Here is a 16,528-nt window from a genome sequence, read left to right on the forward strand (position 1 = left end):
CCTTACTAAGCTAGGCCCGTAGCAAATCAATTTGTGGACGACGCCCCTGAACATCCGTAAAGAGAGATTCCAAATAGCCTTACTTGGGAGAATACGAGTAAAAGACCAAGCGGGCTCAAAGATGGGTAACTCCGTATCGTCCCAATTGGCTCTTAGTCGTTTCAAACTCTAATTTAATCTTATTTCATTCTCAACAGGGGATTGCCAACTGTTTTGAGAACAATATAGCAAAAAGCGAACCAACCATGGACGCCAACATCACCATAGCCTAGTGGTTGGGGGAATGACAGTGGTCCGAGGCGTCCCGGGTTCGATCCTGGGATTTGGCATCAATGTACAAAGATTAATAAAAACCTTTTTGCTTCGCGATTCAATGCCGATTGAAGCTCAGCCCAATGGTTACAAAACCGGAGATATAACATCCCGGACATACAATCCGATCCGGATGAGTTAATCTTTTCAATTCAAAGTTCACAAGAAATTCGTACAAGGGTAAAGCGGTATCGTTTCAACTCGTTTAGAACATGAGAACGTACATTGACGCTTTCCCTTTTGATTTTTACGGGGGTCACTTGCCTTTCCGGATAGGGAAGTATCCCTTCTCTTTAAAATTAATGAACTGAGAAATTTTTTAAAGCCTTTGACAATCTCATGTCTCGAAGTAGACAATAAAGTTTTGCAACTCATTTGCATGAGCAGGGGCAACTCACGATCCACGCCCCTAAAAATTTTCTTACGTGCTTGCACCAAGATAAAAAGTTGCTACATTTTATATGCTCAAAAACACTCATACATTGCATAGTTTGTGCATGACTGTTCCTCATATTTAATTTACCAACTCTGAATAAGGAACATGAACTACATAAGATACATCGGATGTATGGAATGGGGCATGACAGGATGATGAAAGGCAATCATTTCCCAAACACGTCCAATTTTTTTCAGGCGAGATGAACGGTGGCAAAATTCCGCATTCCCCGAGGTAAAGAGTTTTCTCGCGAAAGGTACGATAACCGAAGTGACGGAGGCGTTCATTTCTCTATCCTAAACACTACAGGTTATCCATTGATTACCCCTTTTGAGCGGTGGTTTCATTTCTTTACCCCCGCCAAGAACCACCCCACATCGGGGTCCGGACGAGTTAATTCCAGCAACAACATGAGGTAAATGGTTAGAAATTTTCTTGCTGGGACTAACATTAATCTTCGGGTGTTTCTTTGCATTTATACTCGAATTTTAATTCAAGTGCCTTAGGATGATGAAGAGCATTCATTTCTCTATCCTATACACTTCATTCTTTGCATAGCCCACTTGAGCCTGCAAATTCATTTCTTAAACCCTTGTTGGTGATCATTTGCTCATTCCAAAGGCGAAGATAGCATTTTCCCAAGGATTAGAATTGGAGATGGTCGGGTCAACAGAGAATTCCCGAATGGACTCATTTCTTGTATGCTAGATTTTTTATGTTTACATAATTTTTATTTGTAAATGTTTATGTTTGTTGTAATTCCTGGTTCAAAATCATGGGATTGTAAAAAAAAAAAGGAGAGGCAAACTCAGCTTAAAGGAGAAGGGCCCGCTCTCGAAAAAAAAAAAAACAAAAAAAAGAAAAATAAAGAGATGTCGAAGAGCTCTCAAAGAAAAAGGAAAAGAAATCTCTTCTCAAAAAAAGAAGAAGAAAAAAAGAAAAATGAGAGTCGGGAGTAAGAAAAGCGAAGGCCGATCTCATATGAAAATTTCAAGCATAGGAAAAACAAAGTGCCTACCAAAAGTAAGGCCAATGCACATTCATTTGTAAAGTACTTCTGAATTTTGAATGTACATTTTTTGCATGTTAAGTTGTAAATTCCATGTACATGTTTGCATTGTGTCTCTTGCAAATCCTTGACGGACACTTGTTGTGAAGAAGACTCCCCAAGAAATCGGTTTGCAAAGTGCAATTTTCAGTAGAAGACTACCATCCCTCATTCAATGATGGTATTCTTTCTGAAGACATTTCCGGAAGACCAAGATCGGTGACTAGTCGGCAATGATCACCAACGTCAAGCCCCTTCTCATTTAATTTCTGAGCCAAAACGAGTCTTTTCGTTCCTCGGTCCCCAATCCTAGCCTACGTTATAACCCTCCAAAGTCTCTTCTGATTAGGACACTCGAGTTAACGTAGAGTTAAATGATTTTAAGCATCACTCGAAGAAGTTCGAGCAAGATTATTTCTCTCTCATTTTTGCGGGATTCTTGACTTGTAAATCTGGAGAGATGATGAAGAAATTCATTTCAAGCAGCCTTGACTCAATTAGAGTCCCCTTTGTAAACCTTTGACCTAGCCCTCATTACGGTCCTAATCAAGACCTCCCGGATCGGCTCGGTCGTATCAATTGCGAGATTACTTGGATCCTTATCGAATGCGATGATGGAAAGATTGAGTGATTTTTCTTGAATCCTGAGACGGGATAAATAGCTTTTCTCGAGAGTGAGAGAAAGCCCTTTCGGACCGAAATCCCCCATTCAGCTCACATTCGAGGTATTCGTAATGTGAGAACCTCCCTGGACAAAATTGGTAATGCAAGCTTGACGGAATGGTTATGCATGAACCATAGTATGAGTGATTGCATTATACTCATTGTTGAATATGTTTGTGTGTGTTACCTCTGACATTCTATGATAGGTAATACATTCCCGATGTTCGAGTTCCCTCCTAAGGTCTCGAAATTCATCCAAGGATTATTGAATGAGCAAGTTTTGCTGGCAAATGCCTACCAGGTACGATACGAGCAATTTGTTTCGTTCCTTGATTAATCGTTTGGAGAACCCAGGTAAGTTTTCTGAACCCCTTTTCAAATTAACAACTCTTCTGATGATAGTTGTTATGATTCAATTCAGGCAATATGCCCCTTTTGTACTTATCGATTCCATTCGATGGTGCTCCTATCAAATATTGTTCAATTCAAGCAATATGCCTCTTCTATCGTGTCGTGAAGACATATGCACTGGCGATCTTGACATCTTATCAAATCATAACGACGTAGCTCTTATGATTCTCGGCTCCTTTATCAAATCATGAAGACATAAGCACCCATGTTTTTGATCCAAACCAAATCATAACGACGTAGCTCTTATGATTTTGATTCCCCTTTGTCGAATCGTGAAGACATATGCACCGGCGATTTCGACATTTAATCAACTCACAACGACGTAGCTCTTGTGAACTTGATCCCACTTCTTTTGACTCACAATGACGTAGCTCTTGTGATCTCGAAGGACACATATATCTTGCGCTGTCTCGCATTAGGGAGAAGTCTCTGATAACGGATAGGCCAAATACCTTAAGGTCCTCATGTTTGCAAGAAACTTGGAAATTGAGGGAATCGTCGGCTTACGAGGTATTTGATAAAACATGTATTCTCGTATGCGATCCATGTGCAGGTTTCTTTAACAAAAAGAGAGGAGGAGAAATTTTAGCACATGTTATTTACGGTCTTGCATATCATGCATCACTTCATAAAAATGGGATTAAAACTCCCGCCAAAAAGTTCATCCATAATTTGCACTGTCAAAATTTAGGATTCAATTTTGTCTTTGAGCGGAACCTCTACGAGCCTCCACTCAAAGAGGGGCAGCTGTTGACGCCTAAATTTTGACTAATCTATTTTTTGCATAAAAATTAGAACTAATTTTAGTTCTAAATAAAAATCATCTCACATATTTATTTTTAGCGTACATTGCATTGGCATATAATTGGGCAAGCAGAACACTTAATTTAGCATGCGTCTAGACTAGGCACGGGATGGAAAAATACACTGAGAAGATTTGAAACTTCGGGGACCGTATTGCAAATACTTGAAACTTCGGGGACCGCATTGCAAATACCAAAAGAAGATGGAGAAGGGAAGATGGTGAAGGGAAGATAATGAAAGGAAGATGGTGAAGGGAAGATAATGAAAGGAAGATGGTGAAGAGAAGATAAAGAAGGGAAGATAATGAAAGGAAGATGGTGAAGAGAAGATGAATATGAAGAAGGGAAGATGAAAATGGAAGGTGGAGAAATGAAGATGAAGAAGAGAAGATGAAGATGAAGAAGAGAAGATGAAAATGGAAGGTGGAGAAATGAAGATGAAGAATGAAGGATGAAGAACTTTGCCTATAAAAGAGGAAGAGAATTGAGAGAGTTTTTTGGGGAGTGAAAGAGAATTGAGAGAGTTTTAGAGTGGAAGAGAATTGAGAGAATTTGTGAGAGAAATTCTTTAGAGAGGAAAAAGAGAGTTCTTGAGAAAAGTTGGAAGAGAAAATTTGAGAGTGAAGAAAAGAGTTTTAGTCGAGCATCATCTTTGACGAGTCCCGACACGTACTTCGCCTCTCGCCATCCAACAACGCCGCTGCTTGCCTTTTTCGACGATAGCCACGTTCTTCCAACTCCGAGATCTTGAAGGAAGCCATAACGTGTACGTGAGTAAGATTTTGTGTAATAGAAGGTAACCCTTTCCATCTCGATCTACAAAAATGTAATCGTTTGGTGTGAACATTTGTTTGTTTATTTTAGACATGTTACGTGTCTCAAAATTTAGCATCATTACATGTTAATTTATTTTTATAAATACTCGTGATTGGCTGCGTTTTCTTTCTTTCTAAATCACCCATGGTGTATATCGTACAAAGTTCAATGTTTTACATCCCCATAAAAAAGAAGAAAAAACCAAAAAAATTGCATCTTTGAATTTCAAGTAAAATCCATCAAAATTGCCAAATCAAATATTTTTTCATGAAAATGGTACCGAAAGGGCGTTAGAGTAATCTAGCGTAACCAAATCCCCGAATTCAAAATCTCCGGTTCGCGGAAATAAGATAGTTTTCTCCCGCTATTTTATTTAGGTTTCTAATCAACCTACCGAAAATGATTAGTGGCGACTCCAAATTCAAAATATATTGCATGTTAATCATTTGAACCTTAAGTTGCGATTTGGTATGGACTTGGGAGAGTCCGAGTTAGGTTAGTTAATTAATTAACCTGATAATCCATTAGCCCGAAAATTAACTTGTTTATTTTTTAGGTCGTGACAAACTCGACCTTCGGCAACAATATTGTATGGAGTTTTGAGAGATGACAATGCCATGGTCAATGGGACAAGATTGATGAAACCCTTTCTTTTTGGTGACACGATCAATTAGATAGGTGTCACATCATTATTATCAATTCAATTTTGTAATCGGGATAAATACATTAAAAGCCTAAAAATTTTTAGAAAATACAATCGAGTCTTAAGATTTTCAAAAAGTGCAAAAATTTGTCACGAAAATACAATCGAGTTTTAAAACGTTCAAAAAATGCAATAAAATGAAGAACTTAATTTCATCAACTTGATTGCATCTTTTGAAAGTTTTATGACTCAATTGCATGCTCGTGATAAGTTTTAGAATTTGATAGCACTTTTTGAAAGTTTTATGACTCAATTGCACTTTCGAGACGAGTTTTAGGACTTCTAACACACTTATACCTTTTATAATCTACACTATTACATGTGTGATGGGGATAGAACTAATTGATAGCTTAGCATTAGAGTTGGGACATTAAGAGCACTTAATGCATCAATGAATAGTAAATCTCCTAGAATGATGAGGCATGCGTGCAAGTCTATGCGTGTGTACATAGTATGTCTACAAGAGAACGAGCTATAATGATTATCAAGATCAAAAGCTGGATCTAAACTCTCATTCTTTAGTGTTTTGCTGATGAGGGCTTCTGCTTTGGTAAGCTATTTTGGATTTTTATTGATGCAAGCCTAAGTGGAAAGACGCTAAAGGTGCGATAAAATACAATCAAATATCATTAAGGTGCTAATAAAAAGGCAGCATCTTTTTGTTAAGAGTTTTATATCTGTCGTTACAGTCTGACAAATAAAACAATCCTAGCCTTTGACATTAACATTTTGTTCTTGCTTCCCTAATTTTAGATGTCGACACTATTAGAGATGAGTAATTGAGCCGATTCCATTCGGGAATCGAATCGAACTGGCCTTACCCCTAGGTCTCTAGATAAAAAATAGAGGAATTGGCCTTGATTGGTTTGTTTTATACCGTGCCGTGGATTCTAGATATGTTGAAGATGAGTCTCCAACATGCGAAGATTGAGAAGTCCCTTAGCGCCTTAACCACTATGCCAAACATTGTTCACTTGATTTGTTATCCGAAGACAATAGTTATATTACTTAAAATTGGGCTTGGTTGCAAGGTCAACCCTCGAACCAACCCGAAACCGATTGATCCCGGGCTAGATCCTAAGGGAACTAATTCGGTTTGCAACTCCAAAAATCGAGAACCATTCTAACATGATAAGTTACATGTTTTTAGTTGGAAAACTATTCGCTCTTGAACATTAAATGACTCGATGAGGCTTGTAAGTTTTTTTTAGATTAGAAAAGAAGGTAAAGAATGAAATTTTTATTTTTTAAAATTTTAATTTTGATTTTTAAATTTTTTCTCTTTTATTTTTCTTTTTCCTTATTCTTCGGCTGGCCATCGGCGACCGGAAAAATAGGGGAAAAGAAAGAAAAGAGAAAAAATATAAATGAAAATTATTAAAAGGAATGCACAAAGGAAAATCAAAATCAATTTTCCATATCGGATAACGAAAAATATTTTTCAGATCATTTTCAGTCAAACATTGAAAAATATTATCATTTACGTGGAAAATAAATTTTTAGAAAATAAATTTTTTAAAACGTCTCATTTCTTGCGAAACAAATAAAGCCTTAATTTTTACGCGGATTATAGGAAAAACTTCGTGACGAAGATGACGCTGCGTGGTCTTTACCGGACACGGGCCAAGACATTAAGAGTATGTTACGCGACATTCTTTCATGGGCCAAGCAGTCGAGTATTGTTGGGCCTAAATATGGAGTCTGGGCTTTGAAAGCCCAACAATATGTTACTTGACATTCTTTCATGGGCCAAGCCGGTCGAGTATTGTTGGGCCTAAATATGGAGTCTGGGCTTTGAAAGCCCAACACTCTTTAATTAGTAGTCTCGTCTAATGCTGGGCTTTCAACGCTTATAGTACATGCTATAGTCGGGCTTGGAGTTTATAACGAGGGAAGCCTGCTGAGATGGAGAGCAAGGGTATCAAAGTTGAGCCAAGCCCATCCTAGTGGACCATTTTGGTCGTATTACTAGTAGACCTGAAAAAAAAAAAAAAAACTTCCATGTTTAGGGTTTAGGTCCACCCAATACCATCTCTCATGAGCTATATGTTGAGTTTTCGGGGCTCTTCGAGTACCCGACTCTCGTGAGGTACGGCGTCTAGGTTCTTCGGGAAAGAAGAGATCGAGGGTTCGAACGTCGGGTCTCGAGATGGGACGCAGAAACAAATGAATTCTAATAGAATCATGGAGCCGTTGCCTTGCTTGAGAAAAATGAAACGAGAAATACTAGCATGTCTCCTACTACACACAGTTATAAAATTAGAAAAAAAAAATAGAAATGCAAATGTCCATAGCTGTAAATTAGAGTCGTCAAATAGATGGATCGGGTCGAAATTGGTCTGACTCATATTTGTTTGAAGTGATTAATCTGATTGCTATTTCATCACGACATCAGACAAGAAATTTGCAATCGTTCTCATTTTTCTTGCTAGACAAATCCTCATGGTCCAAAAAGCATTTGACGAAAAGAAAAAAAAGCAGCCATGATGATAATTTATTATTTTCTTATGGTGAGGAGAATTCTGTCCGGCTATGGCCATACTTCGTGAGAGAAAATCCCTGGAGCTTTGCCTTCTGCTCACGAAGAAAATGTCCAATCAATCTAAAATTTATTACGGATGCGAATTTAGTTTTGAACTTTTCAATTTTGCCAATTCATTTGTAAATCATTGCGCGAACTTCCAATATAGTCATTCCGGTCAATATTAGTCGGAAATCGCTGACGTAGCGGTATGCCACGTAGGGCGACCGGCAGTGACCAGATTGCCACCGTCGGCGAGGACCGGAAGGATTATATTAGTAGTTCGCGCAAAGATTTAGGAACTGGGGACATTATAAAATTTAGAACGGAATTGACATTCGTACGGTAGGTTTAGGATCCGTTGGTCTTGTTATCAGCAGCACCAGCACAAACATAAAAGTAAGGATATAATATTTCTCCAAGTATGCCTTACTTGACTGGCGGAACCGCGTTTCATTTGATAAACACCTTTTATATGTGATCTGTCTATTAGACACAACACCCAATCATCGGCTCTATTTGATTCTGAAACTCGTTTGCTGGTTCCGTCAAGTTGCATTGATAGTTTCCCAGTAAAGGAACTATCAACAATCTGGACTGAAATTGTTCACCTTCTCCCATTCTCCCTTCTGGTCCTACTTTTATCTTTGCTGAAAGTAAAGGTCTGGCTTAGGGGGCTTTGCAAGAGCAAGACAGCGTCAAGAAGAGGTTGCTTCGGACTTTCTTTGGTTTGTCAAATATCCTAGGTTCAACGAGAGTGAAGCCAAGAAAGTTTTGCGCAATCTTGCTTTGCCTACATCACCCAGACACCTAGCTGGAATTCGTACTTGTCGTGCTCTACGGTTCTAGGTACTTGCCAATTCACAACTTTCGAGTGCTTCCGAGGAAGTCCATATGTTAGATGATACATATTGCGATCGGTTTCGTTGGACCGCCCGGGAACCGTATCTGACCGGTTGGTCCGGCCCGGTCCGGCCCTTGGTTCCGAGGTGGGAACTGCATCGCTCGAGAACCGATCACCCATGTTATCTATAGCACTTGAAGCTTACGACAAAATCGTATTCTGGGCAATTAATCGATTGAGCCCACCAAAATAGTGGGAGAAAAAGGAAAGGCAATGTCTTATGCAGAGTGGTGAACATTTGGAAAGGGACAAAGATTTTGTATCTGGTTGCCATGAATTAGGTTTAGCACTTTGGAGTGCACTTGATGAGCCATCGAGTGGGTTTTGATGTTAAAGCGGACCAAAGTGCTACCTCGAGTCAAAGGAAAGATCATGTCATGCCAACAAATCAGCAACTGCTGTCCCGAGTTGCTCCGACAAAATTGACTCCACAGAATATCCTCATTAGATGTGTGTATGTATAGACAACGTATATACATTATCATATGCGTATTTATGTATTTGCGTACGTATATGAATTTCAGGGGCAAAAAAACAAAGGAGAAACTTTCTAAGATCCTCACTCCCTATTTTTACCTTCTTTTTTGCGCTTGGTCAAAAGAAAAATCTATCCGACGTACTGCCATAGTAAGAGATCGATAAAACGGTAAAACGGTAATAACCTCCCAGGTCGAAGAAAAATGGAAAAGATAAAATTATGTATTCTCTTGGTAATCCGGAAACAAAGACAAATTCAAAGGTAAGTTAAAAAAAAAAGTCCCTATTTTCTTGTTAAATAACAATTGTCATTGATGTTAGGATTAGGCCCATAAACACAACGAAATAGAGAGTAAATGTGATAAAGAAAAATCGAGATACAAAGTTTATCCTGATTCACCCTTAAATTAGGGCTACATCTTGTAGAGGATTCCACTATAATTAATATCTCCCACCACCCATGATATATAATCGTAACTATTTATGGGTCCAAGATCAAATTACCAATAAAATGTGGGTATGAACTATGAAAAATCCTTTGATATCCCGAAAGTGCTGCCTCTTGCAACCCCTTGCGGAGCGGCCCCTCTAGACTCCCTCCCGCTCATTGGGGAGCAAAACCCCGATGTCCTTCTATCGATAATAAATATGAACCACATCCCAAAAATCGAGACACTCAACCTCCGTCTTCGTCCACGGTAAGAGTTAGGGGTGAGGGGATGTAACGAGAATATTAATTTTCAGATTTTTTCCACGGGGCGACTGATCATAAAGTGCTTGTTTTTTATCGTGGCGTCATTTTTTTTTTGGGGGGTCAAAAGTCGCGGCGTCATTTGAAATTTGCGTATTTTGACGCTCTCGATTAATCACAACTTAAAGCCGAATCTACTTTTTTGCTAATCAGTCTCCAAACTGCAATCGACATCAGGGAGAAAGAAACGAGTTGTGCAATGATTCTATACAAATCGTGTCAAGATACCGGGGGGGTCGGCAAGGCGAGGCTTATCGTAAAGCGTCTCTACTTTTCATGTTTTTCATAATTTCCTTTCTTTTCCCACTTAAAAATAAACTCGTTGATTGACTATTGTCGAGCCTGTCTCTTCTAGTCATTATACCGGCTTAACTAAAGTCATTACTTAAACATGCAGAATTCTTTGTCGTGTTAGAAACGTCGCGTGATCATGATGTGCCATTCGTGTCCTGTGTCACATGATTCATAACACATTGAGGTTCCGTTTAACATTTTTTGTATTTGCCCGCATTTGATTCGCAGAAAAGAAGTTAGTCAGAAAAATTATTTTCCAACAAATGAAAATACTCATTTAAAAGTGAGGAAAATATTTTTCCTCTTTTTGAGAAGAGGAGAACATTTTCCTCATCTATGTTTCCTTCTCCTCTTTCACAATTCCTTTCTTTTTAATTATTTTTTTTACTTTATTTACATTTTTTACTCTCTCTTTCTTTTTATTTTTTTCCTTTCCATTTTTTTTTCTATTCCCTTCTACTTTGGCCAATCGCCGGTCACAACCATGGCCGGCAATCGGCCATAGGTGATCCGTCGCGACCTCGAGTGAGGCCAAGCCTCGCAAGATTTGGCGAGACGAGGCCATGCGTCGCCAGTAACCAGCAGAAAATGGAAATAGAAAAAATAAAAAAAAAACATAAAAAAATATAAATATAAATAAAATTTTTATTTTTAAAAATGAAAATATAAAATTAAATTAAAAGAAATATTGAAATGAGTACATGGAAGAAAATCAAATATAATTTTCCATACCAAATAGCGGAAAATATTTCTAGTGCATTATCACATAGTAGACAAATGTCGGAAAATATCATCATTTTCATAGATAATGGCTTTCTGGAAAATATTTTTCAGAGCCTTAAAATTCTCTAATACTACTATAATGGAAAGTGGGTCTAACACATAATCCTTAAAGAAAGATGGACGTCCTTATATACCCTAATTTTTCCGTATATAAGGATAGACTAATTGGGATAGAGAGACTCGATCTATCATTTGGCCCTTTTTTATACACACAAACATACACGATCAAATAAAATAAAAATAGTGATTCGTATTAGAGCTTATGCGAGCTATACTTATTCACATGTAAAGTTGTAACTTAGGAGTGGAATCGTTATGCGGCACATGATGGACCAGCTCCAATGTTAACTTGCTAGGTACGTTTTTTATGTCCGTCAATGATTGGTCGATACGTCGGCATCAAGCGAAGACATTAAACAGCATGGTAATCTTAGTAAATTGGTCTCTTGGCCGCTTGTTAACTAACATGGCAATAACGTATTGCCAATTACGTAGAGAGAGTCCCAATCGAGGACGTGCACGGGGGATGGACGAAAGCCCGTAAATTCATTGTGAGAGCGATTCCTCCATTTCGCAATCCGATGTCGCTATTTGATTCCACCATAACAAACTAATGTATAAATTTGATCATAATGCTAGACGTGGAGGTTTTTTGTTCTTATTCTTGTTACTTCTTTAATGTTGTCTTTGTTTTGTGCGTCTCGCCCGTGAAAATTCCAACTTACGTAAGCAACTGTCGTTCTCAAGCATGAGGAAGTTGTGGCTTTCAAGAGTGGTGGCATATATATGTATATAGTCTTGAAATAATTGAACTTTGGCAAGTTGTGACCTCTCAAGCGTGCTTCGCGGGGGGGGAGTCCCATTCAATGATTAGGAGCTGTATATACATCTCTCGAATCCGACCAATTCATTGATCTGTCTTTTTTCCATGCAAATGAAAGAGTAGAGTTCTTGTCAACTTGAGTTATTATTATTGTGTGTATAGATGGACTGTAATTGTCAATCTATTCTCAAGTTGGAACCTAGTGTAGAAAATCGTTTATTAAAAGGTTTGTAAGAACTGAGACACTCTAAAGTTAAAGATATGAATTTCCATTGATATTTTCACTCTACACCTGACACCCATTGTTTTGAAAGAACACCACATGCACAAACCGACTAGAAATTGTTGTTATTGCTTAATCACTAAAGTGGCATCGACGATCGTAGTCATAGCTCTACAGTTGGCACCTCTCTCTCTCTCTCTCTCTCTCTCTCTCTCTCTCTCTCTCTCTCTCTCTCTCTCTCTCTGAGAAATTGGTTAAATCAAATTTCTATCCGTCATCGTCGCCACCAAGCTAGCAAAGTTGCAACAGTCGTCACGACCTTCATTTGCAACCTTTTATTGCAGCAATTTGTGTGTGTGTCGCGTGTGTGCTTGGGAGGTGGAAAACCTCTCAAGATAAGGAATCTTGAAGATTTAAATTGAGAATTTGGACAAGTGGTCTCCAAGCCTCGATTCGAACGGTTTGCGAGGTAGTTGGTACGATCCGAACATACGATCTCCAATGCTTGAACCGAAAATCTCCCGACGTCCAACCAGGTGCCTCGATCCTGGGGTTCTAGTTAAGCATATTTACCGCGTTATCATCGAAAGATATACGCAACATATAAAACGGCGCAAAGGATGGCCCTTTGAGAATCGCGAAAACTTGCTATTCTTTGACGGGATTTGAGAAGGCGACGGTGTAACAATATATCGGTACAATCTCAACCACAAATGTTATGAATGGAAAAAATATATATCTTGCAATCATGACGGGACTCATCACCGATATTATACATAGCATTCCACCGTCATATTGTTATACTATCATGCTAGTAGAACCCTTCTTTCATCAAGGTGGATGGTTGAAAACTATATATTAAAGACTTTTATGAAGGATCATAGTTTCCCCCCAGTTGTGCAGTAATGAAACGGTTCATATCTTCCAAATTGCTAATCAAATACTTCACGCGCAAATTTCACTGACCATCATATAAAGAAGGCCATCACCCTCAACCATAAACAAGGGGAGGGAATCTTGAATCCCCTCCCTAGGAACAAGACAAAAGATGATAAAGTTTTTTTTTTTTTTTCTTTGGGATACTCGTACTGTTAAAGCGAAGAATATTCAATTTTTTCCAACAACCGTACGGTTACGAATCTCTCCACACACATCCCAATTTTATTTTATTTTTATGTAAACATAGAAAGGAAAAGTTAGGTGATATAGCTCTCTCTCTCTCTCTCTCTCTCCTCCCACTTCTAGAAAAACATTAACGGATTGACACTCTTCGAATGACATCTTACCAATTCGTGCTTGGACCATGTCAAGTGGGTATCATGTTAAATGTCTGTGGGGGATATCCGAGACCCAGCTTCTGCTTCAAAGTCAATATAGTGCCATGATTGGGCTTTGTCAAGCTTTTCCATGGGTTACCGATTCTTCTCCTGAGGGGAAAAAGCCACAACCACGGACAAAATAGAGAGAAATAATGAAGCTTATGATAATAGTAATAGCAATTAGTATTAGGCAGAGGAACGTGGCGGTACTCATCTCAAGCTCTTGTACACCAACTTATCGAGAACCTTGTAGGTTTTTTTTTTTTTTCGCTTTTGCTAAGTGGACTCTATAAGTGAGGAAAGTAATTCGAATTTTCGTGACATGACGTGTATTCCGGTGCATGTCTATCTCCGATTAATCGTATTATCCCCCTTTTTTTCGCAGTAATAGTATTGGACAGAAATATACTTTTTGCTTTCTTTGCAAGGGTTTTATTGAAAAGAAAAAAACTTATTTGGTCGCTAAATGGTTGATTTACGGACTCTAGTGAGCCTTAGGCAATAATTTCTCATTATGGCTCGTGGAAAGATAATGTTAGCTTGAAAAGAAGACCCATGTGCAAAATCGTTATCGGTTGGTGAGTGGAAGATATTTGGTCACTGGGGGGAAAGATATGGGCTTGACAAAGCCCCACCATCTCCATTTTACACATAAATACAAAGATATGAAAGCCTGTACATATGTATAATTATGTATATGTGTATATTGCAAAGTATATTTTTTTTATTCACTTCATGCATGTACGTAACCTGTATATTTCATAAACCTAGGTCGCCTCTTCTCTTCGTGGTTACAACATATCGAAGCCCTAGGTTTTAGGAAGCGGCTAAGTTTTAATATGATATATATCTCAAAGCACTCCCGTTATACCGACAAATGGTGTAACGGGTCCGATGACGGCAGCGGTGGCGGCTTCGTGAAGCTCCACAAGTCGTTGCCATCGCATCCGTACATCTCCAAGCTTTGCTGACTCGAAGGTTTGTTGTTCAATTTGATGTGTGAAAGCTGCACCTCATCATCCATGCTCAGGCCGCCGGCGTCAGAACCGGGGTCATCGCTGAAGCAGCTTGAGAGTTGCTTCGGCGTCTCGGCGACTTGGCCATTGAGCTGAGACGCCACCAGCCGGTCCACGGCGACCCAATCCGGGGTGGGAGACCTGCCGATCCCGTGGTGCCCCGAGGTCTCGGCGAGCATCTCCTCGATGGTGTGGTAAGACAGCTTGAAAGTGCAGTCTTGCTGGTCGAACGGCGAGCTCGCCACAGGGAGTAAAGGGAGGCTTGGGCTCTCAAGCCTCGGGAGATGCATGAACTTCCCATGGAGGAGATCGGTGTTCGAAACGGAGTACTTGGTGTTGTTGTGGTGGTTGTGATTGTTGTGCGAGAGATTGAGTCTCGTGGGAGTCTCGCTTTCGACCTTGCACGTTCTTCCCATGTAGGAGAGTATCTGGTCCAAAACGCCGTCATTGGCAGTGGCGGCGAGCATCTGTTGCATGGTCCTCGAGTCCATGGAGGTCGAAGACGACGGGCTCTTGGGGCTGTCTAGGGTTTTCTGATAGTTCTTCTTCTTGAACACTCGGCACACCACCCACCCTTCTTCTGGGGATGGATCTCCAGCTGGACTCAGAGCCTGTTTTTTTTTTTTTTTTCAGAAATGCCAGGGATTACAACGTTTGGCCAAATGATTTTGACTTTTCACGTGTGTGCGTTTGACTCCATTAGAGTAGAGACCGACTGATTTATACGAGGATATTTTATTCTATCCACATGATCTGATGCTTTTTTGTCAAAAAGTTGATGTAGAAAAAGTCATGTATTGATTTGGTGGACAAAAAAAAAAACAGGGTAATTGATCATGCCAAGTATACGCGTAACACCGTCTATGCCAGAATAATTTTAAGGTTCTGGGTTGGATTTCTTCAACATAAATGGGGTCATGCTCTCTCCAGGATCAACTTTCCAAAAGAGTTTTACAAACAGTTCATACAAATAATGATTCAGATGATGCATTGGCATTTCTAAACATCTTTCTGGTATCTTCTAATTGTATATAAATCTTGCGAGTTTTATGTTAAGCTTTAAGTTATATTTTCAGAGCACTGATAACTCTATAAGAAGTGAATCTTTCTACTGGTCAATTATTTTCTTTGGCCGGATTCGACTAATCAGTGTCACGGAGACCACTAAAGAGCGTAGCTCTGGAGATCAATTTTTTCAGAGATGGATTCATTTACTTGGTACCGATTAATGCTAATATCTCACTTCAGGTGCGGGACTTGAAAAGGGACTTACGCTCGGGTCTTGCGTGCTCTCATCCAGCCGATACTCGTGCATGATCCAATCCGACTTCTGCCCGTGCGGAGCTCGTCCCTTGTAGAACACCAAGGTCTTCCTCAACCCTATCCGCTTGAACCCGCTGTAGATGATTTTGTCGCGCCCGGTGGCCTTCCAGAACCCGGCAGCTGTCGCTCGGTTCGTCCTCGTGCCGGTAGGGTACTTCTTGTCCTTGTGGCTGAAGAAGTACCAGTCGTTCTGCGGGGTCGATCCGATCCTGCACTTCTCTGCAGAACCAAGAACAAAATCAGTCAATTGTGGTGGTATAAGGAGGGAGGGAGGGAGAGAGATGAAGCATGTATGTACCTTGGATGTCCCATGGTTCAAGCTTGTTGAGATCGACCTCACGGATCACGTCCAAGTCGATCTTCTCATAGGCAACTTTCTTTCTCAAGTAATAATGCAGGAGCTCCTCTTCAGTGGGGTGGAATCTGAACCCCGGTGGCACCTGAGACTGGCCATTGATGGACAGGTTCATCTTCTCCAACACCAAAAGGACCGAATCGACAAGCTATGTGCTCACTGTGTGGAGTGAAAGTGGGATGTGTGCGTGGAGATTTCTGTTCTAGATGAGCAACTCCATGAGAAAAGACCTAAGGAAGAGAAAAGCAGAAAAAAATAGTCCTTTGAGATGGAAGAGAGATGAACCGGGAGAAGGAGGGAGGAGGTGGAGGGCTCAAGCTGTGCGTAAAGGGTAATGCAGCCATGATAATTTATAATGGTGGTAGGGCACAGGAGGGTCCAAAGTTGCATGAAAAGTTAGAATATGATTGGCCACTACTGTGTACTTAAGGTGGGTCTAAGCTTCCGGAAGAGCCAACCACCTAGCCATAGAGAGAGAGAGAGAGAGAGAGAGAGAGAGAGAGAGAGAGAATTCAAAAGGTTAGATTAGGTCGATCATATTTGAGAA

At 39.8% G+C, this 16,528-nt stretch overlaps 1 protein-coding gene across 1 annotated transcript; it reads right to left on the reverse strand.

Moving 5' to 3' along the window:
- Positions 1–13,951: 13,951 nt before the first annotated feature.
- On the reverse strand, positions 13,952–16,300 carry LOC115747959 (NAC domain-containing protein 12-like). The gene is made up of 3 exons (XM_030684294.2): positions 15,925–16,300; positions 15,577–15,845; positions 13,952–14,914 (listed from the first exon to the last, which is right to left on the reverse strand). Exons 1-3 carry the CDS (start codon positions 16,094–16,096, stop codon positions 14,153–14,155), a joined length of 1,203 nt encoding a protein of 400 aa, XP_030540154.1. The 5' UTR covers positions 16,097–16,300; the 3' UTR covers positions 13,952–14,152.
- Positions 16,301–16,528: the final 228 nt, after the last annotated feature.

The sequence above is a fragment of the Rhodamnia argentea genome, chromosome 3 (assembly GCF_020921035.1).
Source record: "Rhodamnia argentea isolate NSW1041297 chromosome 3, ASM2092103v1, whole genome shotgun sequence".
Lineage (NCBI taxonomy): Eukaryota > Viridiplantae > Streptophyta > Magnoliopsida > Myrtales > Myrtaceae > Rhodamnia > Rhodamnia argentea.